The sequence below is a fragment of the Penicillium verhagenii genome (assembly GCF_028828195.1).
Source record: "Penicillium verhagenii strain IBT 33310 chromosome Unknown utg000003l_segment0_segment0, whole genome shotgun sequence".
NCBI lineage: Eukaryota > Fungi > Ascomycota > Eurotiomycetes > Eurotiales > Aspergillaceae > Penicillium > Penicillium verhagenii.
In genome coordinates, this window is record NW_026643167.1 from 3,108,045 (window position 1) to 3,132,894 (window position 24,850).

The following is a 24,850-nucleotide window of genomic DNA, read 5'->3' on the forward strand; positions in this document are numbered from 1 at the left end:
CTTGTCTCAGGAGTAAATAACCGAAGATTTCATGGAAAGATCAGGAACAATAGAGTTAATGCAGGTACCACAAACCCTTTGTGGTTCCTGGACGGTTCCAGATCCACGACATCGGTAATTATAGACCAGAATAGCTTGTTTGAGCTTGTTTCGTGGGTGAAGATACCTCTTCGTGATCCTCATGGGATCGGTCTTGTCCGATTCGAATCCACAGCTGGACCGGTCTTCTGTCTTCTCGGTTTCTTCTGTCTTCTCGGTTTACCGGGTTTCGCAGGCCCCACATAGCCAATTCTAGAATGCCCCGAGCCTCAATAGTTCAGCTGGACAATCCGTCAAGTCTCCATTGTTTGGGGTCCAAACTTGTCACATGTGGTACCGGTGGCTTGCCAAACCTGCAAGGCCCAATCAATGCCCTTTCGTTTAGCTCGTTTGGACGGGAAAACTTAGGTTCAAATGTTAAATAGCGCTAGAGTTTTGCCGACCAAGCCGCACTTTTGGCGGACTTGAATTCCCATGTGGCACGCAGAGACAGCACGGACTACTCCGTGCGATTGCGAAGGCAGCTTCAGCCTCCTCACCTTTCATGTATCATGATTTTCTCCCAGTCCCTGTGAACCACGGCCCCTTCGAAAGGGAATTCCCTGATCAAACTCAACACGAAGACAAAGTCGGAAATGTGACCGCATGTGCATTAGATCCAACCATAAACGGTGTAAGTTGTGGCGCAGCTTCAGAGATAAGATGATCGTGCAAACGCTAGGGAAAATTCTGTCCGGGCTCTCACACTGTTTAGCGGTCTTGGCATTTTTGGCGCTATGCCAAGCCACGGTGGATTGGATTTTCCACCAAGAGATTTTTTACGGAACTCACGGAGTCCGGAGGACCGGCAAATTCATATCGGAGATCGATCGGGTCTATGATCCGACGTTAAATGAATTGTTGCAACAGCTCCCTAAGGGCAAAATACCCGATCGGCCGTGGGCAAGAACGTGGGAAACGTGTACGAAGACGCGTCTATGCTACTGACTGTATACACCAGCCATGAACCGATCAATCACTCGAATACCCACTTTGCTGCTAAATATTTACACCCACAGAACCAATCACATTAGAAAAATCCTTGGAAATGAAAAAAATTGCTGTTGTACGGAGTGAATTCCAGCCAATTGGTGACAGGACCAAACTGGTCTTTTACAGCAAGCTTGGGAAGGGCCATTGATGATCCGGCATGGGTTCCTGTGCCCTAAAACTACTAATGAACCTAATCATGTGGAGAAATAACTGACAGGGGGGTGAGGATAGGACTCCATACACTACGGCTTCTGGGGGCTTCTATTAGCTAATCTCAGAATTTCAGGAGTTTGCATTCATATCAGTAAAAAGGAGTGAAGTTGCAAATGCTGCATCTTGGAATTCTTTTCTCAATCGTTTTTCAACCATGGTATCCGCAGATCAAGAAAAAGGAGAAAAAATCGCCGAGATAATCGCGAGATCGGATCCTATCCTATCATCATATTGTCTCGGGAGGTGTCCGTGGGGTTTTTTTTCCTATGTAGATTTGCAGAATCTTGAACGCCACCTGATTCAGATGAACTCGCTATCTCTCTACGGAGTACACAGTTCCTCTAATATCGGTATCTGAAGCCTGGAGTCTTCCAGTCCGTGACATCCTCATAATCATCAGATACCAGTCGTACCCGATTCACCATATCGACCACATCGTTCGAAGCATTGTCTCCATCCAACGTCTTGCCACCCCCCACGGCACCCGCATTTCCAGCGCTTCCTTGAAATCCTTCCTGGCACACACGTTTGGCATTGGTCCGTTGCAGATAAAACCGCAGGCATAGCGCCAATACGATAGCGAGAGCGTAGCAAATCATGATAGTCCGAAAGGCAGTTCCATAAGTAGGTGCCTCACTGCTCAAGAAGAACTGGGGACCTGAAATATTTCCCGCACAATATGCCAAAAACAGAAGGGCCGTCATTGTCATCTTCTTCGTGACTCCACGATAATTGGCCTGCACGAGCGACATGGCAAGTGGCATTGCTGCAGATCCAGTAGATAACAAGAAATATCCAAACAGCTGGACGCCCAGAACAACATGAGCGCGGGAGTAGATGATGGCACTACCGATCACACATGGCAGGACGACAGCTACGATTAGCAGACAATTGGCCTGGCGAAAGCGACCGGCAAGCCATCCCGTGCCAGCGATAGTAGCCACGGTAATCAGCGAATATGGAATGTTGATCAGTGTGGACTGAAGGCTTGTGAATCCGAAAGAGACGATGACAAGGTTCGCAAAGTTCTGAGTGCCTCCATTTGGTATCTGAGTCAAGAGTTCCAGGCCAAATATAAGCCATGTTTTAGGGTCCAAGAGGCATTCGACAACTTGGTCCCACTTCCAGATGGTCTTTTCCGTGGTACCTGTTCCCGCGACAAGTACCCTATTCTTTGCAAACTGGCGTTCCTCTTCGGAAAGGAAATTCGCTTTGGAAATTGAATCGGGGAGCAAGTAGCACACCATGAAGCCCCACAGAAAAGTTAAGAGGCCGAGAACAATAAACATCCATCTCCATGGGCCTACACTTCCCTTAATGTGACCCAATCCGTATGCGAGAAGACTCGAAACTATACCACCCATGCTCTGAATACGAGGACGCGTCAGTATATAGACCTCAGTCCTCAATGTATTCAAATAGACACATACGTTACCCGCAAACCATATACCCGTTCTAGTCGGAATCTCGTCACGCGTATACCACGTCGAGGTAATAAACATAAAGGCGGGTGTAATTGTCGCTTCAGCGACGCCCAGCAAGAACCGGACCGTAATGAGTCCCCCGAAATTGGTGCATGCAGCAGTGAGAGCCACCACCGTGCCCCAAATAAGCGTGTTGGCTGTCACATATCTCCCAATAGGTAGACGTGCAATCAAAAAAGTTGTCGGATATGACCATCCTAAATACCCAAAGTAGAAAACGGAAGAAACCCAACTATATTGCTGACCAACCAATCCCTAATTAAAAGTGTGCATATCAGCATCATGACTCTTTCCGACCGTATTGATCCTCAGGAAGACATACAGTATCATCCTTCAATCCAAAAACAGCAGCGCTGGACAGAATTGTCTTATCCATAAAATTTAGCATGTATGTGATAAACATGAGGGGGACCAATCTTCTGTCGATCTTGCGCAGAACGCGTTTTGCAGTGCTGTTGTCCATCGCCTGCTCTACAGCAGGACTTGTGATTGATTCAGCCATGCCTTGCAGGTAGTAATTGGCTATTCAACCCTGGAATAAACGTTGAATCAACGCAAGACAGAGACATCCCTTGCTTCTTATTGACGTGTGGACCTTCCTATTCTTATCTCCCATCGCACTGCCATTGGCTCTAGCCCCGCATCTTCTGTGTTATCGGCTGGATTGGGCAAATCCCCATGTCGATCATTGGATAGGAAAATGACCGAGGACAAAGTCCGCTGCATTAAAGCTTCAAATTCACCAAGCTAACCTCAGGTAAGAAAGAGTTTCCGGTGTCGGGTGCTTCCGACTCGTGTATCTTGACCAACAATCATTTACCAAAATCAACAAAATGTTATTTGTCATCTCTTAAGCTACAATTGCACTTTCTCAGAGATGCACCTGCAACTTGTCTTATACAGATAATCTTTCAATGAGCCCAGTACACCAGCACGCTCCATAATCATGGATGGTCTCTCCATCAGTCCCTTTATAGCCAGCCTTCCCAAGGTTGAGCTTCACATTCACATCGAAGGAACTCTCACACCCTCCCTCCGCTGGGACCTTGCACACCGCAATGGAATTGATCTCCCCTACGCCACACTCGACGATCTCAAGGCTTCGTACGCCGTGACATTGAATCACCGCCCCGAGCTCAATGGACGCCAACCCGGCATCCCAACCTTCCTAGAAGCCTATTTTGCCGGCTGTGAAGTTCTGCGCACCGAAAACGACTTTTACGATCTGGCCATGGCATATCTTACCCGCTGTGCCGCGATGAACGTGCTCTACACCGAGCCCTTCTTCGATATCCAGGCGCACACACGTCGCGGAGTCCCTGCAACCGCAGTCCTTAACGGCTACCTACAGGCACAGCATGATGCGGCGGCGAGCCTCGGCGTGCATTCTCAATGGATCCTGTGCTTTCTCCGCGACGAGCCTGTGGAACAGGGTCTAAAGGCCTATGCGGAGGCGAGACCGTGGGCAGCGGGAAATGTTAAAGATGGGAAAGGATTATTCCATGCCGTTGGACTAGCCAGTAACGCGTATGAGAGGCCGCCGATGCTTTTCGAAGAAGGCTTTGCTCTTGCTCGTGCGGACGGTCTGCATGTTACTATGCACTGTGATTTCGGGCAAAAGGACACGCATTCGCACATGGAAGAGGCGATATACCAGGTGTGTGGTGGCAAAGGGGCAGAGCGAATCGACCACGGGCTTGATGCCGAGGATAAAGAAGAACTTTGGAGAGGGCTTGTGGATCGAAATATTGGTCTTACTCTGTGCCCGCATGCCTACCATCGCAGGACTGCAACCGAGGTTTTGTTTCCGAAAATCCGAAGGCTTTGGGAAAAGCGGGTAAAGTTTTGCATCAATAGCGACGATCCTACGCTCATGCACGACGTTTGGATTGATGGTAATATGCAAAAGGTTTATACGTACGGCGGGTTTAGTAAGGGCGAAATGATAATATTGGTGAGGAATGCTGTGGATATGTGTTGGGCTGATGATCATATCAAGCAAGCCCTTTATGAGAAGCTGGATAGCATCGAAATGTAAGTGTATATCAGAAGTTCTGTCCTCCAAGTGGGCGACATTTTGTTCCAAGCCTACCGCATCAGATATCCAAGCAAACAAAAACCCACAGAAAAAAGAAGGAAACGCAGTTTGTAAGCAGCTTTGGATAACTATTCCCTGACTCGTGTCGAGGATAACATTTCTGCAAGAGAGCCCCTAGTATCAACGTAGTCTAGCGCCTTTTGTATTAGGAGACCCTGGAAATTTAGGGTTGAAAACCGGGCCAATCTTAGGTCAATTTCGAAAAAATCGGATCTCTCGGCACTACCTCGGGAGTTCCGGCCATTTAGGAGAGCCGAGCCAAAGAACTATCTTTAAATGTTTCACACTTGGACCCTGATGCAATAATAGTAGCTCCATAGTTTCTGGTTATTGGCCAATAATTACCTGTGTTCAATGACCCAAAAATCATTTATCCTAATTAATTCGACCTTGCCTTGCTGGGTCGGGAATCGATGCCATCACGTGGAGGGAGAAAAAAAAAAGTGACAAAACGAATAGTAGCAAGATCAAAAAGATATCGTTATTCTTGTTTTCTATAGTGTTGGCGGGGAAACGAATGACCTCGTGTAATGTATAGACCGACGACAAAATTTGAATGGTGGCTGTGTGGTGCATTGCTCACGCAATGTGTGTTTACCGTCGCGCTTGAAATGTACCCAAGCTCAGCTCTCCCCTATCCACGATTCTGAGACACACCTGCACCCTGCTAACCAGAAATCCAGCTACATACTCGTTGAATGGCAATCATGGGTCACTCCCACCATCACTCAAGTGACAGTCTCCTATATGATTCCCATCAATCTTGGCATCCTGGTATTCGCCTCTGTCTACGAATTCATTCTTGCCTTGGATGCAATTCATCACAAGAATAATATCCTTTTATTTGCGATATGCATCTGCAATGCCTGTGGCTTTGTATACTCGGTCATGCAATATCAATTGATGCAAGAAAATACCGCAAGACTATATAGGGATCGCTATTTGTTTCCGACTTTGGTTGATACAACCCGGAACGTCTGGCCCCGAATCCAACCGGCAGAGATTCTGGTCGCAATCTTTACAGGATTGTGCACTGTGGTTTTGTGCCCATGTGTATACATCTTGCATAAAGATTATTCATGGGCAATCTACAAGTCTGTTCATGGCAGCTTGAAAACTCGAATGCGTTATCTGGTCTACGAGGTGATATCTACCAGCTCCAACAGCTTCACCCCGAGTACTGATGCTAACAAAATATGAGCTTACTAGGTATTTTTGGTGCTGATAAAGCTCCTATTCTACTTCATGATCGGTTTCATTGTCCAGTACAATCTGGTCTATGTTCACTTTGTCGAGCCGGAGTATACTCTAACGATGCTTCTCATCCCAGCCACATTTGTCACTGTGGTACTTGGAATTTGGTTTGTACAAAAAGAGAAAACCATTGGCGTGATTGCCGTCATTGTAAGCTCGGCGTTCCTTTCTTTCCCTTAATTTTCGAACCTCTTCGGATTCTGAATGAATGCTGATATCTTAAAAGGTATGCTATCTCGGTTTACTCGCATATCTCATCAGCCGAATCATCTTTCTTCATGGAGCCAACACCGCTGGAAAGGACATGATGTTTTTCTTTGCTTCGGTGTCTGTGGTATTGACTGTTGGGACAATTATCTGCGCCGTTATTTGCATCACAAACTTCGACCGTGGCTTTAAAGCAATAAATGAGTCCAAGCACTGAGCAGCCATGCACGCGACTCATGTTTCTTGCATGTCGTGGATCCTCCAATGGTCACTCACCATGAATCTTCGCGCCCTCCCTCTCGCCTCACACTTGAATAAAATCATGTCCCAAATCGACAGTTACGACCCAATTTATACACTCTGCTGCCATTGTGAAAATCAGCTTGAGCCTACTAGCTATAAGTTGATGAGGATATACCCAGGTGCGCATCACTTATCATTTAATTGGTAATCTCCATCGTCTATCTCTATCGATTGTCTCGATTGCTTAACGTTGAATGTGCCTCGCTTTATAAGCTTCAATGTTGTTAGGATATGTGCATTATTTACAGGAATCGATTGAGAATCGATTAAGAATCGATTGATATTGTTAATGGTCAATAATGCGCATATCCTAACAAAAATACTGTAGGAATAAGGATTTGTGTTTTCGGATTAAATGCTAGCTCCGTGTGTCTGAAGGCTGTCATGGTACATAAGAAGGTTACTAGTATCTATCACTCCCGAGGTCAGCATGGCTGTTTGTACGTAACAGTCAGTAGATAGTAAGGCTATGCGCGAAATTCAACCGTTTGCTCCGTTTGCTCCGTTTGCTCCGTTTGCTGAACCCAAAGCTTCAAGATTTCAAATATTTGTAAGAAGATAGATCTATACCTAAATTGAGACATTAGACATCTGGAAACAACCTTGGTGTGGAAAATCAGGACCATCCATTATTAGATTAGATATCTCATCATCTATCTCTATGCCGTGCTTCGTATCATAAAAAGAGCGTACAAAGAAATTAGGTACATATCGCTGCCAAACACAGACGTAACTTTTTTTCACCGAGCACAGTAGGCGATAACCAAGTGCACTCCAATCAATCAATATACTTGGGGAGCGTCTTCATGATGCCATCCCGAGAAATCAGCTCTATAGCAGTGGAAACTTCCGAAAGGAATCTTTTATCGGTCCGCAAGTCATTTCCAAAAAGACTGTCGATTTGAAGCACGTCGATGGGGTTGGCGCCACATGCACGCGCCTGCAGCTCCACACGCATGGGATCATCAACTTCGAACTTTTCGCCGCTGTCGTCCACTCCATTGATATAACGGAACCAAGCGGCGACGATAAAGCAGAGGTGGCGGAAGGGTCCGGCCACCCAAATGGCTTCAGCAATGGAGGGCATAATAAACTGTGGGATCTTTCCCGAGGCATTCAAGCACAGACGAGGGAGCTGATCCATAATTGCGGGGTTGGAGAAGCGCTCAATCAAGGTTGTACAGTATGCATCGATATCAACTCCTGGGATGGCAGGGAGGAGAGGTTTGACCTCCTGCATCGTCTGCCACACGAATCGACGGTATACTGGGTTCTCCATAACTTCGTGAACATATTTGAAGCCAGCTAGCTGGCCTGCGTAGCCAATTGCCGAGTGACTACCATTGAGGAGGCGGAGCTTGTGCTTTTCGAATTGTTCAACCTCGTGAACACCTTTAACAAGTTGAATTCCGACCTTCACTTGCTCGAATGGCGGGCGGCCATCTGAGAACTGGTCTTCGATAACCCATTGTGTAAATGGCTCGGTTACAACAGGCCATGCGTCTTCGACTCCAAAGTTATCTGCGAGGTTTGCTTTATCGGATGCATTGGTCTGGGGGGTGATGCGATCGACCATTGCATTAGGGAAAGCACCTTGCTCGGCAATCCACTTAGCGACCTCTGAATCGCCACGCAGGCGTGCAAAAGATTCAACCATGTTGCGCGTGATGGATCCATTTTTCTGCATGTTATCGCATGACATGACAGTAAATGGCTTAAGCCCTTGCTTGTGGCGCCGCGCCAGGGCGGCATAGAGATAACCAAAAGTAGTACGCGGAGGATTGGCCGGGTTGAGGTCGAAGATAATATCTGGGTGATCGCTTTGTAGCTCATGGGTATTTTCGTTATAATAATAACCGCTCTCGGTGATTGTGAGAGAGACAATATGAGTATCTGGGTGAGCCATCTTGGCAATGACAGCCTCGGAGTTATCGGGCGCAAAGAGGTACGAGTTAATACTGCCCACGACGTGAGCAGCACTGCCCTTTGCTGAACGTTCGATAACTGTGTAAAGATAATCCTGAGATTCTAACACGTCTCGCATGGCGGCATCGAAAGGTTGCAGACCGACTCCGCAAATCGCGTAATCTGTCAGCCCATTCTGCATCAATTGATCGACATAGACCGCCAGGTGAGCCCGGTGGAAGCCACCGACCCCGACATGAACAATTCCTTCTTTCACGGCCGTGCCACGTTTGTAGCTTGGTACTTTGACCTCACCTGTAGCGGCAATCTGGGGCAGGTTTTTGTTGTTAAGCTTGAGGGGTGCCATTGAATATCAGACGGATGGAATTGAGTTGAACTGAAGATGATTGCATGGAATCCAGGGCGAGCTTGCGTCGTTTATGAACATTTGAAGAATACCCCCTAGGAGTCACCGCCCCCTTTTTTTGGGGCAGGTGATGAACAGAGATTTTTCCGGGTCCAGCATTGCATCACAAGGTCTTAGAATACTAGTTGATTTGGTGGAGTTCTGAACGGGCCTCGCCTTTTCTGCCCAGTACGGAGCAGTGATCTAGATGCGGGTCAGTTACCAACAGCATATTTTTCAGTGTACAGGTATGTTGACAAGATGAAAAAAAGAAATAAGGGATCACGAGTACACATCCGTACATCCTAGAGCTTGGAGGTTATTTTAGCGTGCGCGGGCTCCACTTTCCTCTCCTTTTATGACCCTTGCGGTACATTTGTGTATTGTGGAGGGAAATGTGGAGGTAAATGTGGAGAACAAATCCGGTGTTGACAGAAAGGAAAGTCGGCATTTTGAGAGGGAATCCGGTCATGTTACCTGAGTAAGCAGGGAATCCCGGTGTTATTTCCATGTAATCTATGGGAATTCTACGGTATCACCCCTGTAACAATACACGGGGCCCACCTTCCCTCGCGACGGGATTCAACAAAAAAACTATACAGAGCATAAGCTATGAATGAATCTAGTCGAAAAAAATAAATCAAAAACAATGTGAAAGGAATGAAATCTGAAAGCAGCTGGAAGATCATACCACGATTGAATTCGCCTTTTCCAATTGACCTGACCACTTTCAGTTGAGCTCCAATTGGAACATTCGAAAGCATCTGTTTGCATCTTTCGATTTCAAAACCGGCGAATGCTTAATATTATCCAATATTGCCAAGACGCTTGCGTAGTCGAAACCGATTCTAAGGGATATTCGAAGATCGATCTAGAATTAAATGTTAATAAGCGCCTCTAGCGTCCTTATAAAACATAAAAAAAGTAAATATAAGATATAAAAAGAAAAGAAAAGCACGTCACGAGGATTTGAGCATAAGCCGGGGCTGATTATTATCAATTTAATATCAAACGATACGGACCACATGACGCAATTGATTCATCCTGCAAAGAAAAAAATATTACATTCAAAATTAAGTAAAGATATTCAGAGATTAGAAAATAGAAAAAAAAAGAAAAGCAAAGACAAGGGAAAACTCGGCAAATAGAAAACTTTTTGAGTTGCAGTGAAAAAAAAACACACTGAAAACACGGTTCGATTTCGGCTTACTAAGCTCATGGACTGTCCAGTTGACTTGCATCCTGCATTTGTTGTTCTTCCACCTTTCGGATTTTCTTGCCCGCTTCCCCTCCAGGCAAAGGCAAGGACACGATGTGTCACATTCTCAAAAAATTTTCCTGTGGGGTTTCAAATTAATTATGATTTTGTCTCCAATACTACATATTGTTCTCAGAACATATAGGAGACCTGTCTCAAATGACGAAATGAGAGTGCAGGCTAGAGGCTTCCGGATTATGAGCTCACCACTCTTCCCCAGAACACCTTAGATTATAAGAGCTTCCAGAACCTGACTTCTAGTACTTTTCGTACTAGTCAACTGGCAACCTTGGAACAAATCAGACTGAGCCAAAGCCAAAATCTTTAATTGGATATCTTCAATAGTTATCTAGAAAACCGATTACATAAACCTGTCATTGTGTACATAGCGCCAAACATAATTCGTTGCCAATCATTGTCATCGTAAAAGAATATGCAACCTTGGTGCATCATCGTCAATTCGAATACTAATTGCTGAGAGAAACTTCACCATCGATATTACCGATGATATTAAGATATTCCTCAGTAGGTGCTCGTCTCGTAGGTAGTCAGGCATGTGAAGTCTTGAAACCGCACTTCTCTCCGGGTTGCAAGTGCGTTCACAGGCAAATAATTCCAGGACTACCCAGCTTCAAATTTTGTAATGTAGCATAATATTCGGAATGGAGAATGCCTACTAGTAAGTATGAATTTCTGCGATCTGTTATTGCTTCTACGATTCCAAGGTTGTTTCTCAATAGTTTCACCACCTACAGTAAAGTAAACCCCGGCAATCCGCTGTCTTCAGCAAAGACTGTTTATCTTCCAAGGTTTTCTATGTAAGTTGTTGTATAGTGAAGTCAAATTAAGGCCATTCCCCTCAAGCTGGGCATCAATCGAGTGGATCCTGAGCAACATCGAATAGTCGGGTTTCTCTCCGGACATTCTCCGACACGGATAAAGCGCGGAAATCCAATCTCAATAGAACCTCTTCCAAGATTCAGATCTTTGAAATGTTTTTATAAGATCCAATCTTCCACCAAAATCACAGAAGTGACCTCCAAGGCTCTGTCACACCTCTTAAGTCCAAGAAGAACATTTGAACCCGGGGCCAAAATGACTGCCAAACCCATCGTCCTTCACATTGGCGACGCTATCAAATACAATCACGATTTCTTCAACAACGAATTTACTTCACGCTTCAATGTCATCCAAGCCACAGAAACAGACCGTGATACATTTATACAGGCTTTGAAATCCAAAAAGTAATGTCAATCCAACAATTAATTTCCTTAAACACCTGCTAACGTTCACCAGATACGGCGATTTCTCAGCCATCTTTCGCCCTCACTTCCAAACGGGTGGTTTCATGGGCCAATGGGATACCGAACTCATTTCTTTACTACCACCCAGTGTGCGTATTTTCGCATCCGCGGGAGCAGGCTTTAACTGGGCAGATGTCGATATCCTAGGCCAGAAGAAGATCTGGTACGCCAACGGCGCCGGGGCATCGGATGAAGCCGTCTCCGACACAGCGCTGTATATGATTCTAAGTGTATTCCGGAACTTCACTCGCTCACAGCTAGCTGCACGTACAGCCCAACCAGAGAAGTTTACAGCGACACATAAACTTATTGCGACTATCTCACATAACCCACGTGGCCACGTACTGGGCATTGTGGGATTTGGAAACATTAGCAAGAAGCTCGCTTTTAAAGCGCACGTGGCCTTGGGGATGAAGATCCATTACTTTGATGTCGTGCGTGCAGATTCGCGGGAGGAGGAAGAACTGGACGCCACTTATCATGCCTCTTTGGATGATCTTCTGAAGGTAGCGGACTGCGTGACACTACATACGCCATTGAATAAGCATACGCTAGATTTGATTGACGTCAAGGCTTTGTCTTTGATGAAGCCTGGAAGTCGACTTGTGAATACTGCCCGGGGTCAGATTGTCAATGAGGATGCTTTGATCCAGGCTCTGGAAAGTGGACATCTTTCCGCTGCTGCATTGGATGTGCATTACCATGAGCCGCAGGTGTCGTCAAAGCTGGCTAGTATGGAGAATGTTACCTTGACTACGCATATCGGTGGTGGTGCGCTAGACACGAGAATAAATTTTGAGCTGAATGCCATGAAAAACATCATGCAGGTGGTTGGACAGAATGGCGAGTTTTTGGGGGAACCGATTACACCCGTGAACAGAGCAGCGTTCAATGCGGCGAATTAAAGTTCTCGCACAGTATAGGCTTATATAGAAGCGAAATGGAGTCATTCAGATGAAATTTGGGAGCAAGTGGACGGTCAGACACGAAGCCAGAGCTTGCTGGTCACTCTTGAGGCCGCAAGGAATATGCACGTCACGAACATTGATTAAGGGAAGCTAAACAACACCGATTCATCAGTCAGCATGAACATTTGAAACGATCACGAATCACTTACAATCCGCAAAAGGATTCCGAGGATTACAGTTCCGAGGGAATTACAAGGAAATGATTTCAGTGTTGAAGAACAGTTACGACATCAAATCACCTCAGATTCAATTATAAATAGTTTAACTATGACTTTCTTTCCTGGCCTTCTTTTTTGTGGAAGAGTCGATTTTATCAAGTTCCAATAGTGCACTGCAACTACAACCTGCACTTCGGACGGAAATTCACCGGCATGTTCAACATTTTTGTGGAAAAGTCGATTTTATCAAGTTCCAATAGTGAACTGCAACTTCTACCATTCCTTCACGGTTTTCCGGTAACTGTTGTACATGCCGATGAATTTCCGTCCGGAGTATAGGTTGGAGTTTTGAGAGGAAGCTTAGTGCCCGATTCTCTTCCGTTTCTCTTGGGAGATAGGTTTCCCGAGAATTTAGGTAAGTGTGGAATGATCTTGGGTCCTCGTCATTCCTCTGTTTTGCGGATTCGATTTCATCCCGCATGTCGAATTTCAAAGTGGTGGAATTCTGAATGGTAAGGGTCCAGTCAACTGGTTTTCAAACAGGTCCCATGATTTTTGATATTTTTAATAGGTTCCACCCTCTTCCGGGCCCTTTTCAGAAATAAACTCCACCTTATTCCTGCAATCAGAGTCCATATAGTTGATTGCTCCCATAACCTTTCTTTCCTCTGTACGGTACTTGAAAGGTGCGCCCTTGAAACATATTCCTAAGTTATTTAACCATTCTGCTCTCTTTTGAATTGAGAATTTCATGGTGAACATAGGGACATTTTCAATTTTGATGTCATTATGACGATCAGGGCTTTGGGATTCACTTTCCGGCGTTTCTGTGGCGGATTGCGACCTTAATGGTCTCTTTATTTTCTGAGTTTCAATCTGATCTGATTGAATCTCTTGATCCTGTTTACCAACAGATACTGCTCCCGGATCCTCGTTCTCAACCATCGAATTCGAATCAAGCGTTCCCCCAGGACTATTCGGATGTGTCTCAATTCCATAAGAATCATCCTTGTCCTCACGAATTGTTGGTTGATGATCATTTTTATAATTTTCGAGTGATGCAGCCACTTGTGCACCTTCTTCTCTTTCAAGTCTTCGAACCCTTTCCAACATGTACTGGTATCGTTCCGCTGGTGTTTCGAGACGGTTTGCGTCTCTTTGTACCTCCAACTGAGTAATACGATGCACACGAGTTGTTGATATGGGTCTTCAAAGGGAGGTGGTAGATCCTCTGTCCTAATCGGAGAAACCACCGGAGGATTCTCATCCTTATTTGTCTCGGTTTCCTGATTCTCATCAACAACAGAAGTTGTTATCTGATTCTGAGTTGTCTCATTGATTCTGATCTGTCTCATTTGGAGGAATATCCGGATCCTCGTGAATCAATGGATGTCTATGATTTTCTTTGTATTGCTCCAGTGACGCAGCCAATTGTGCACCTTCTATCAATCAATGGATTCACCTATTAGGCCGGAGGATTTACCTCCTCCCTTTGAGGATCCATACCAGCAACTTATTCATCGTATTACTCAACTGGAGGTACAAAGAGAAGCAGGAAATCTCGATACACCAGAGAAGCGATACGAACATATGTTGGTAAGGGTACGAAAATTGGAAAAAGGAGTATTTGCATCAGAGTTTAAAACTTGGATGTGTCGTGATAAAGGAAGAATATCCTCCTCCGGTGCTGATTTACTTATGCTCTTCCTACTAATTAGTACTAGGTAGGTACCCATCTCGAGGACTGAGTAAATACCCATCCCAAGTACTAAGTACGTACTATGTACATTTCCAGGGGAATATATAAAATTTGAAGAATGGGCACTAGCCTATGATCCGATTCAAGTCTTTTGGCAGAGGAATTCAATAAAACTAGAAATCAGAATGGAGTTAACTACTAGTGTAGACTCGGAGTCTGTAGACATTCCGATCTATGGTAGATGGCACTAACCCACTTTAGGACAGCAGAATTCTCAGGCAGAAACAGCTCTTTCATGTGACTTTTGAGGCTCCTTTCTCTAATCACCCCAAGTGACTTTCTTCTTGTCGCATTCACCAGGCTAGGCGCTGCCCTACGCTACATTCACTCTTTCATCATCCCCATCATAGAGAGTTTTCTTCCTCTGCCAAGTCAAACGAGGTCTTTGAGCGATGACCCACTTTGTCCGTCCTTAAGCCTGCGACCAGAAGCTTTGTCTTCAGATTCGACTTCGACACCCTCTACACCACTTCACTCGCCGAAAAACAGCTCCCTACGAGTGCGCACGCGTCCGAAAAACTTCCGCAGAAATGGATCTTGCTAACACGCTCATTCGGAGCGTTGTCCGCGCCTTCTATGAGACCCGACACATCTTAGTAGTCGATGCGCTTTTCCTTCACTCGGTGTATGATGCCATCCCCCGTGAAATTGAATAAGCGAATAGGAACAGCTTGGCTGATTTATCACAGTCTCCACGCGGAAGACCTTGCCTTCGTGATGGGGATGCAGCAGAAGGATCTTCGCAAACTATGCGCTCGATTGCGAGAGGACCGTCTGATCGGAGTGTAAGCTTCGGACCAACATTTGACTACTGTTATGAGCCAACCTGGTCTAATTTCATCTGAACTACAGAAGCACGCGTGCCGAAATCCGCGATGGGTCCACTCGTCCAGTCAACCGTGAATACTACTATATCCCACTCCACCCAGTCGTCGATGCGATCAAGTACAAAGTCTCGAAATTGACCTCCACAATCAAAGCCCAATACACACCGAGCGAGGAGCGGAAAGAATACATATGTCTCCGCTGTGGAGCTGAGTGGACTGAACTGGATGTGCTGAGCCTTGTCTCCGATGAAGGTTTCGAGTGCCAGAACTGCGGGGCGGTCCTCGAGCGAACAGAGGATGTCAAGGGCGTGGAGGGCATCGATCGAACAGGACACGAGAAGAACAGCAAGCTGATGGCTCAGTTGGACAACATGCTCAAGTTACTCAAGCAGATCGATTCCGTCGAGATCCCCCCCAACGACTTCGAGACAGCCTGGGATCACAAAGTCGAGATCGCCCGGAACCAGAATACACACCCCGTTCGCGCTGCGGTCGCCGTGGCGCCCAGGCAGCAAGACGTCACACGTACCAATCTCAGAACGGACGCCGCCGCCCTGGAGATCTCACTTACATCATCCGAAGAGAAGAGTGCCGCTGAACAGGCTGCCGAGGCTGCCCGAAAGGCAGCTCTGGAGAAGCAGAACCAACTGCCTGTTTGGCATACAGAGTCTACTGTCAAGCGTGAAGCAGCTGCCGACGGCCAGATCAAGAACGAGGCTGGCGTATTTGTGAAACCGGACCTGGGAGACGAAGACCAGAAGCCCAGCCTGGATGCACTGGACGACAAGGTCGCCGCCTACTACGAAGAAATGGCACGCGAAAAGGCCCTGCAAGCCGAGGCAGATGCTAGCAGTGGCGAAGAAGACTCTGACGACTTCGATGAATTCGAAGACGTCGGCATCTCAGGCCCAAGTGGTCCAGCCACCCCTGCAACAGCGGCTGGTCCAACCAGTGTTCCCACGCCCTCTTCTGCCTTGGTTGGCATCAAGCGTGATCTTGATACTGCCTCAAGTGGCGTCCCGTCTTCTGCTGGAACACCGTCTACCCTAGCCGATGATGAGCCTGCCCCTAAGAAGGTCAAGACTGAACCTGGTGTCACCACTGCACCCAGAATTAAGCCAGATCCTGCTGTGAAGGCCGAGCCAAGTGTCAAAGAAGAGGAATCGGATGAGGACGAAGATGAGTTTGAGGATGTTTGAAACGATTGATGATTTGAAATCATGCAATTTGCATCTCAAGAAAACCACAAAAAACCCCGATAATAAGAGACTTTCACTCTGACATTGGCGCTGGCGTCATTGTTGACTGTATTAACACGAAGCAACCTAAATGAAACCGACTTAGAAGAATGTTCTCCCCCCAAAAAATGAACCTTAGGATGACCTTATGCCCGATTCACATTGTTACTTGGAAGAGAAGCATATGATATCTGATGAAATCCGTATTGACATTAGAACACCATGGCCAGTGACCTACTGCAAGACAAGCAAAAAGCGACACCAGGCCCGAAAAAAGATAAAAGGTGCAAATTTCCCATGTCATAAAATCGTAGTTGAATCTTGTCATCACAACTCCATGTCACGCTCGCTCAAGCCATGTAATATCTTCTTCATAAGCAAAGGAAAAAAAAAAAGAAAAGAAAAGAAAAGAAAAACACATAAACAGATTTTCGCCGAGCCGAGGGCATCAAGGTCCATTCCATCTAAGGAGATCCCACCAGTCCCATCTCGGAGTCACTAGCTATGGCAGAAGTGGCATCCCATTCTTCGGGAGATGGTATTTCGGATTCTGTGTGGTACGTTAGAAATGGTGGTGAGGACTTGAGCGTTAGACCGTACCTGAGACAAAATCGTCGGGAATGTCAATTGTAATTTGATCCAGCAGCGCGAGGGTATCTGAAAGGAAAATAAATGTTAGTGGTGATATAAGACTCGTGCAGAGAAAGTGATAATAGACAATACCATTTGCTTGTTTAATGAAGAGTTCATCATCTTCGTTGGTGCGATCGAAATAGTTCTCCAAACAATGAGTAACTGTCGCAGAAATGTTGTAGACTAGCCTAGACTCAACGCTGGTAATTCGTCCAGTGAGGAATGGATCAGTGATTCTTGACAAGCAGGCTTTGGTTAGCTGCCTGCCAATTTCAATATGCGGAGCGCGAGGTTCTTCGGTCATGTTATCGTCCGTATCCAAGGAGAAAAGAAGCTTGTTGCTAAGCTCCAGTGTTTGTTGGCGGACCATGCGTTCGGTATCTACAAGCAAAGTCGGAACGAAGTCCGGAAGCTTTTGCTGAACGATGGCCGCGAACCACAAAGGTTCGAGCGAAAGCCTCTGATTGACCATGCCTGGGTTGCAAAGCTGCGCGAAAAAGTCAAGGTGTTCAATACTACCACTATTGTTGATGGTAGCCACTCCTTTGGCCACAAAGTCGATCATGCAAGTAACGTCTCCTGAACTGGGTGCGTGTTTGCAGAACACCGTGGCTGCACAAAGATAAGGAGCACATGCGTCAGCTGGCGAAAGCCGGAGACCAATCTCCAACAATTTGACAATGCGGGATAGGAAGTTCGCTTCGGGTTCTGCCGCCATAAAACTGGCAAAGATATTCAATGAAGCATCTTGAAGCCCTACATGATCATGGGGAAGCAGTTGCTTCAAAAACGCGGCGCTACCATCGTCGTCGACATGGCGGATGTATCTTCTTTCGCTGAAGCTGAGCGCGAACTTTCCATTTGGTAACTGTGTGCGAAATTGACTGTCGGGCAATGCAGGAACTGTTAAGTCAATGTTCCTGAAGAAGACAGCGCAGAGAGTCATCATGTTTTCATAATTGAAACGACGTCCCTTCTCTAACATTCTGCAGTAACTTGGGTAGGAGTGTCTTAGTCTCATCAAGTCGTCTTGATCGAGCCAAATGATTTCGAGACATCGAGTAAAAATGTGATTGTGCAGCAAGATGGCAACAACTTGTGGTCCACAATCGGCAAGCTGAAGGAAACAGTCGAAATAATCACTCCAGGCGCGTGGAAGACTCTGTATTGCAGGCCATAGGCTTTGCAGCATATCCACAATACATTCAATCAGCGGCTGGGCTTGGCTTTCCAGATGAACACGCTCCTTGTCGTCGATGTCTGAATCTTTCAGGTACACACCAAGTCGTTGAAGAGATCCCACCAGGAGAACAATTCCCTTCTGTCGAATATCCTGATTGGAAGTTCGCAAAATGATGTTACGGAGTGAGGTGTTTCTGTCGCAAACCCATTTCATTGCCCGCAAAATGGCGTATGGGTTTCGAGTGAGCAATTTGTTAAGCTCGTTGAAAACACCTTCCGACCCCGAGCCTTCCTTCGTTCGAGCAATCAACTGTTCGAAAGTATCTAGCCCAACATCCATGGCAAGCATTTCGAGTTCCGACCTGGGTGTATACTCAGGGCTCGCCTCTCGCAATCCTTCAAGAAGACGGGTAACAAACAGGGCATAGGCAGGATCCAGGAGGCAGTAGGTTCGAATGATCAACTCGTTGTCCATGGCAATGAGGTTGGCACAGTCAATTGGTACAGGAACCCGCACCGGGAAATTTGGCTTCAGTGGCTGGTAAGACTCTTTCGACTCATCCATTGTTGATACACGCTGATAGAAAAGCATGTATGCGTTCCATACTTTGTTCATCTGAGTCCCTCCCATAGAATGCATCGATTCGCCACCAAAGCATTGATCTCTGATGGTAGAAGGATCAAATCGGCTAACATCAGAGTCGTTAAATTCAACCCACGAAGGCTCAGAGCCTGCAGAAGGTCGCTCGCGAGTATATGAGTAATAATGTCCAGATTCAGCTGTGCCAGTGTGAACCAGAACACCGACCAACTCAAAAACATCGGGCTCAGCAATCATTTCTGGGTCAGATAGATACTCAACATTGTATGGTGTCATATCAATTCGCTCTGGGAACTGAAACTCATCATTGATCTTGCTTCTTGTCATAGAAACCATATCGAAATCAAATCTTTTCAAGTGGAAGATGACATTATCAGGGACATCTTTCAGGCAGGCTCGTTTGACAGCGTCGACATGGCGGCCACATGCAGTGCAAGAGTATTTGTTGTCGCCTTGCATGATCTCGCCCTCAACATAGGCCTTTAAGCTCTCTTCAAGACTAGCCTTGCCCTTGATGTCACACTGAATGGCGGAAAATGGCTCCAATCTCTCCGAAATGTGTGAGCACTCTTTGGATTTTATCTGCTGGACCAACTGACCACCGTAGAAAGAACGGAACTTTTTCTTATCCCTTGAGTCGACAACTTGTGCTTCCCAGCGGTCGAAAAGAAGATTGTAGAACTCGTCAACATCCATTTGAACGGTAACATCAATGGCTTCATTGTCATATGTGCGAATACTCTCAACAAACGACTGCGGGTCAAGACTTTTTGTCCAGGTATTCTGCATCCATGCAAAGAGCTTTTGGGTTTCGTCTAGCAATCTCTGAGATACATCGCCATCAACAACCTGCAGTCTGAGCATGAAATCGCGGAATTCCACGTTCATGAAAAGCTGCGTCATCAGCGAGTTCAGGTAGCATGTGTTGGACAGATTCTTCAACCCAGCATAACCTTCTGGAGCTCGAATCATCTTTGATCTATCCAGACTGGAGCTTGGGCTGTAAGAAACATCCCGAGGGACAATATCTTCCAGCTGTCGCATCGTATGGTGAAGAATGACGTCGTTTCGCTTGCACAGCAAATTGACGATTTTGTATAGCTTCTGGCGAGTCAACTGATGCATAATGGGAATTCGCGGGACGACTGGGCCATCATCGGTTTCCGACAAATCTGGAAAAAGATAAATGCTCAAGATTTTCTCTGGAAGATCAAATGAATCAAGTTCAATATCGGCACGATCAGCCAGTTCAAGGCAGTTCTCCAGCAGAAGAGCAAATCCCAGAACGAACTCGTCAACTATCTCACGTCCAACAAAATCCTCGGTCTCGTGACGAAACATGACTTGGGTCCATTCTCGGAGATAGCGACTGAGTATAACATCATGAGGCGACCTTTCGGCAACAGAGCGGAAAACCCATAGAACAACTTTGAAAAACTCGGCAGATTGGCCAGCAAACTCTGGCGTGTGTGGGATAGTCCGAGCCAACGTATCCCAAATGGTTGCAAGCATGTCAACTCGGTTAGGGCTTTCTGCAGAAACTTGAGCCTGCAAACCATCTCCAGTATTTTTCACCGATTGCTTCATTGATTTTGAAGGAGTGCAGATCATTTTAATTCGTTCTGCAACATCTTTCCTGATGGACGATACGGATTCTTCGAGAAGCAACTCCCGAATCAGCTGATCGAACTGAGTTTGTTGTTTGACTGTTTCCCAAAACTTGTAGTCACGCACCGAGCCTTCGATAAGGATTGCAAATGAGTTGCATATCAATTTCTGAATGCCTGGAGCAAGAATGCGGGTTGCGTTAAGGGAGCGCCCATTCTCAATAAAATGGAGCAGGCGCTGAGCAAATGGAGCAGGGTCAAAAATCAAAGTCGAGCTGTTGTTCTCCTGATGATAAACAGCAAGGGCAGATAAAAGACACTCGGTAGATTTCGTGGTGAGAGCGAGTCGATTCTGATCGACTGTGAAAGACTCCAGTAGTTCATCGGACATTAAAAACGCCACCAGGATCGCAATGCTGTGCGAGACAAAGCTTTGTTTGGGTGTTTTCCTGAGCTCCTCTTCCCGAAGACAGCTCAACAGCGCGCTCAAAGAGTAAAACGTTAGGAAGGGTTTCTGAAGTGGGAAAAGGGATTTTTCGTCATTGGTATCTGAGCTGACAAGGTCCAAAATTCGTTCTTGTGGTGGGAAAACAACGAGGAAGTCGAATATCTCTCTGGCCAAGTCATCTTTGAGGGAAAGAAGTTCATATATTTCATCGAAATGTTTGAGTACTTCAGAGTCGACTGTTGTGAGGGATTGCTGTCGACTATCACGGGAGACTTCTTGAGCATCCGGTACCTTGTGAAGTAAGAGTAGACCAGTGTGAAGTGACATGTCCTTCACGAGAGCTTCCGGGTCTTTGAGCAAATCAATACGCTTGCCTCCCCAGATGATAGAGATTTTGGAAAACCCAGCAAGCTGGGTCAACCTTTCCGAAAGCTCTGTTGCGGTGGAAAGATCACCGATTCGTAAAGTAGAGACGGGCGAAGTGCCATTGCCGAAAGATTGCCAGAAGATATCGACGGGTTTGCCTTTCAAAGGACGCTCTGGAAGACAGGGAGGCGTCCCTCTTGGTGGGCTGTAGTGTGGACGGGTTCTCAAGCCGTACAAGAATTGCCGAAGGAAAAGAAGAGAGCGCCTGAACTTGAGTTCATTGGGCCCTACTAGTACGTCCCCATTTAGTGTCACGCTTTCCATCGAAGAATCGGCATTGGCTTCTGTGCTTTCAGCAACCTTCAAGGTTTCCGCGGTAGATTTCAGTTGATCAATACAACGATTGACGATCGCAATGTGGGTAGCTTCAACCGCGGATCGAGGGGAGTTGCGAATGATCACATGATCCAGGTAAATCTCGATTGCAAATGCTGTAGCCTCGGCCTCAATCGTACCGGGGAGAGCTGTCAGAATGAATTTCCAAATCCGTTCCATCCCAGGAATGGTGATAACTTCGTTCTCTCCAGCCAAGAGCGGAGGTTTGAATCGGATGTCATAATTGATCGAATGTTTTGCAAATGAAAGAAGTTCAGGGGTGTAATCGCTCGGAGACAACCCAGAAAGATAATCGTGGATGCAGCGCTCAAGAAACGGGTTAGATTGGGAGCTTCTAGCCAAAGCGTTCACCATCATATCCCAAACCGCCTTATGTCCGTCTTGTCCCAACCTGTGCGATAGGAGAATTTCGTTCCAGAAAGAGCTCGCAAGTTCTGGAGTGATTGTATCCGGTGCGATGTCGATCAAGCGGAACAAAATCGCAACACGAGAAATAAGGCCATGGTGTGAGAATCCATCGGCAAAATCGACATGATCGTCATTCACGGTATGAAGAAGATCATGGATCACAAGTCGAGTTAAGTCGAATTCATCAGCCAACTTTCGCATCTCTTGTGAGTCGTGCGTTGGGATAAGGGCACTGAGCACTTGGATACTTCCCGCCGTGAATTGGTTCTTATCGGCAATATCCTGAATACAGAGTTCATATATCTTCATCCTGTCATCCGCACTGATACCGAACTTGATAAAGCGCTCTAAGTTCTTAGTGCCGACAGTTTGCAGGGACTTTTTGCGGTCAACAGACATGTCCTCTGCTGCAGTGCTTTCTCGAATCAATCGCACGCATAGTCTCAACGCAATCGGGTCGATATAGCTAACAGAGGCTGAATCGGTAAGATCGGCCATCCGATTGAGTAGGCCGCCACAGATTTCGATAAAGCCTGCATCAAGACGATCCATGGGTAGCTCCAAGATTTTGTCGCAAATGTATATCAAAGCCGGGGCTTCCCTACGATGCATCCAAAAGGTTCGGACAAGCATGGCTGAAACCTCTGAGACAATGCGACTGTCCTGGCTGTGTATCAAGGTTTCCCAGATGATATCTGTTTCAGAATTGGTATAGTTCGATGTCACAATCAAAAAGCCAACGATATTGCTGCAGCGGGAGATCAACTGGGGATGGGAATCGACGCCGACAAGATAATTGACTATCTTGTTATCCAAGATGAAGTGGACCAGATGTTGGACGAAGGGCAGCGCGACTGATGACGGATTTGGCTTGAGATAATCATTCCAAATGGTGATCAATTCCCCTTGCATTGATTCCACACCCTGGGCTCGAAGTTCCATACGACCCTCCATCGTGTATTTCTTCAAGATTCGGAACTTCCAACCCCAGGTAACGACAGAAAGCTGATTTTGGGAATCGGCATCTTCTGGAATATTAATTGAGAGGTCCTTGGACAGTTTCTTGATAAAATCGCTATCACGGACACAGAGCAAGGTAAAGGAGCGTTGGATGTTACGCAAGAACTGGTCGGCCTGGTCACTCGTGAGCCACGGGGATTTCTTGGCAATCCATTCTTGGAACTTCTCATCAAGTAGGCGTATGGTTTCATAGAGAAGCTTTAAATGAGGGGTGTCGGATGGCGAATCAAGAGGTAATCCTTCAGATAGGGTCTGTCGCCGTTCCAAGGTGCTGTCCACCAGGCTGGTCGTGACGAAGAGGAATGGAACCAAAGCAGCGATCCAGCTCGGGCACTTCGCAGTATTATGCATAATCATAGAGGCGTAGTCTGTCAGCTCCTGAACAACACCGAGGGCGATTGTCTTTGCCCTGACACGAGCCAAAACATCGATCAGCTCGACACCGTAGATGGTTTCCATGGCACGAAATAATGGGATTGAGGAATATTGTAAAATCCAGGCGAGAGGCTTCAAGTAGACAGAAGCCAGGCTATCCGGCATTTCAGTCTCGTCGGTCGCATGGCGTAAGATTTTGCAGTCCATGCGGAGTAAATGAAGAGTGATGTGTACATAATCAACAAGGAGCTCTTCCAGAGTGATGAGAGTGCTCTTTCCTTCACTGATGGGCAGTTCGTGACTGTGATATTAACATTAGCTCATGGATAGCAGGCAAGCATCAAAGGCTGGGTCATACTTTCGACAAAGCACAAGCTCTATCAACTTGGGAACAAGGTCCCAAAACTCAAGTTCCTCAGTACGACAAGGGGTACAGGGAATCCAGTTGCTCGCACAGCCATCCATCCAGGATTTTACCTGTGTAAGTACCCTGGAATCGCGATCATCGCCTGTTCTCGTGATCAGTTATGAATATTAAAAGTCATTCAATCAAACAACCTATGATAGACGGGGGGATCTTACTCTTTTCGATCATGATAATTGCTTTTCTTAAATTATCACGAGGTCCAAGTTCTTCATAAAATCTGGGGAAGGAATCAATCGGTGCCACGGACTCAAGGACCTCAACAACATCTGGGGAGGCATGGTCGCGCAATGGGCCCCCCAAAGATCTCCAGCTAGATTCTTTGGGATCTTGGTCCATATCCTCTAGCTCGGCGACCTCGATTTCAGGACTTTGGGCGGGGGAGGAAGCTATCGAGATCACGTTTGTTGAGTTCGCGTCGGAGTTGTCGGCGGTCGAGGAGTGCGGGGTGGCGGTAGGAGAGTGAGGTAGTTGGGGTTGTGAGGGAGTGTGATTAACGGAATCGGAAATCATGTCGAGATTAGGAGACTTCACGTTGATTGTAACTTTGCTGGGGCGAGTGGAATCGGGAGTGACATCCATATCCGAGGCAGGTGCGGCCGGAGGTGTCGCGCAGGCGTCAATGGACAACAACTCTCCCACAGGATTTCCGCTATCTAGACGCGGACGTTTCCGGGTCGCTTGGGGATCTGTATCTTCCATGAAGTCGCCGTGGGATCGAGAAGAATCGATCAAGGGCGCGCCAGGTGGGGGATGAGAGCTCTCTGGCGGGGGTTCTGCCATGACATTTTCCGCCAACCGCCAAACAATCAGGAAAAGGAAGGCGATGACAAATGGGGGCGGCTTGAGATAAGGAGCAACCCAAGATTGTAGAAGCCTTCCTGTGTTCCAGAAAGGGGAGAAAGTGAAGAAAAAGAGAGAGGTGGTTGGGAGAAGT

General features: G+C 46.6%; 7 protein-coding genes across 7 annotated transcripts; 4 read left to right on the top strand and 3 right to left on the bottom strand.

Annotated features, from left to right (window-relative positions):
* Positions 1 to 1,625: 1,625 nt before the first annotated feature.
* Positions 1,626 to 3,270, bottom strand: N7466_002538 (uncharacterized protein; the record flags this gene model as incomplete). Its single annotated transcript, XM_057161936.1, has 3 exons — positions 1,626 to 2,651; positions 2,715 to 3,023; positions 3,091 to 3,270. 3 exons carry the CDS (start codon positions 3,268 to 3,270, stop codon positions 1,626 to 1,628), a joined length of 1,515 nt encoding a protein of 504 aa, XP_057025221.1.
* A 444-nt stretch (positions 3,271 to 3,714) lies between these two features.
* N7466_002539 (adenosine deaminase family protein) lies at positions 3,715 to 4,806 on the top strand (the record flags this gene model as incomplete). Its single annotated transcript, XM_057161937.1, has 1 exon — positions 3,715 to 4,806. The coding sequence occupies one exon, from the start codon at positions 3,715 to 3,717 to the stop codon at positions 4,804 to 4,806; it is 1,092 nt and encodes a 363-aa protein (XP_057025222.1).
* Positions 4,807 to 5,396: 590 nt separating this feature from the next.
* N7466_002540 (uncharacterized protein) lies at positions 5,397 to 6,544 on the top strand (the record flags this gene model as incomplete). The annotated part of the gene is made up of 4 exons (XM_057161938.1): positions 5,397 to 5,479; positions 5,550 to 6,009; positions 6,076 to 6,270; positions 6,347 to 6,544. The coding sequence occupies 4 exons, from the start codon at positions 5,397 to 5,399 to the stop codon at positions 6,542 to 6,544; spliced, it is 936 nt and encodes a 311-aa protein (XP_057025223.1).
* Positions 6,545 to 7,408: 864 nt separating this feature from the next.
* Positions 7,409 to 8,902, bottom strand: N7466_002541 (mannitol dehydrogenase family protein; the record flags this gene model as incomplete). The annotated part of the gene is made up of 1 exon (XM_057161939.1): positions 7,409 to 8,902. The coding sequence occupies one exon, from the start codon at positions 8,900 to 8,902 to the stop codon at positions 7,409 to 7,411; it is 1,494 nt and encodes a 497-aa protein (XP_057025224.1).
* A 2,392-nt stretch (positions 8,903 to 11,294) lies between these two features.
* Positions 11,295 to 12,408, top strand: N7466_002542 (D-mandelate dehydrogenase-like dehydrogenase; the record flags this gene model as incomplete). Its single annotated transcript, XM_057161940.1, has 2 exons — positions 11,295 to 11,443; positions 11,496 to 12,408. The coding sequence occupies 2 exons, from the start codon at positions 11,295 to 11,297 to the stop codon at positions 12,406 to 12,408; spliced, it is 1,062 nt and encodes a 353-aa protein (XP_057025225.1).
* Positions 12,409 to 14,918: 2,510 nt separating this feature from the next.
* Positions 14,919 to 16,414, top strand: N7466_002543 (putative transcription factor TFIIE complex alpha subunit; the record flags this gene model as incomplete). Its single annotated transcript, XM_057161941.1, has 3 exons — positions 14,919 to 15,013; positions 15,078 to 15,173; positions 15,241 to 16,414. 3 exons carry the CDS (start codon positions 14,919 to 14,921, stop codon positions 16,412 to 16,414), a joined length of 1,365 nt encoding a protein of 454 aa, XP_057025226.1.
* A 628-nt stretch (positions 16,415 to 17,042) lies between these two features.
* On the bottom strand, positions 17,043 to 24,696 carry N7466_002544 (uncharacterized protein; the record flags this gene model as incomplete). Its single annotated transcript, XM_057161942.1, has 2 exons — positions 17,043 to 23,790; positions 24,164 to 24,696. The coding sequence occupies 2 exons, from the start codon at positions 24,694 to 24,696 to the stop codon at positions 17,043 to 17,045; spliced, it is 7,281 nt and encodes a 2,426-aa protein (XP_057025227.1).
* Between the last annotated feature and the right edge of the window lie 154 nt (positions 24,697 to 24,850).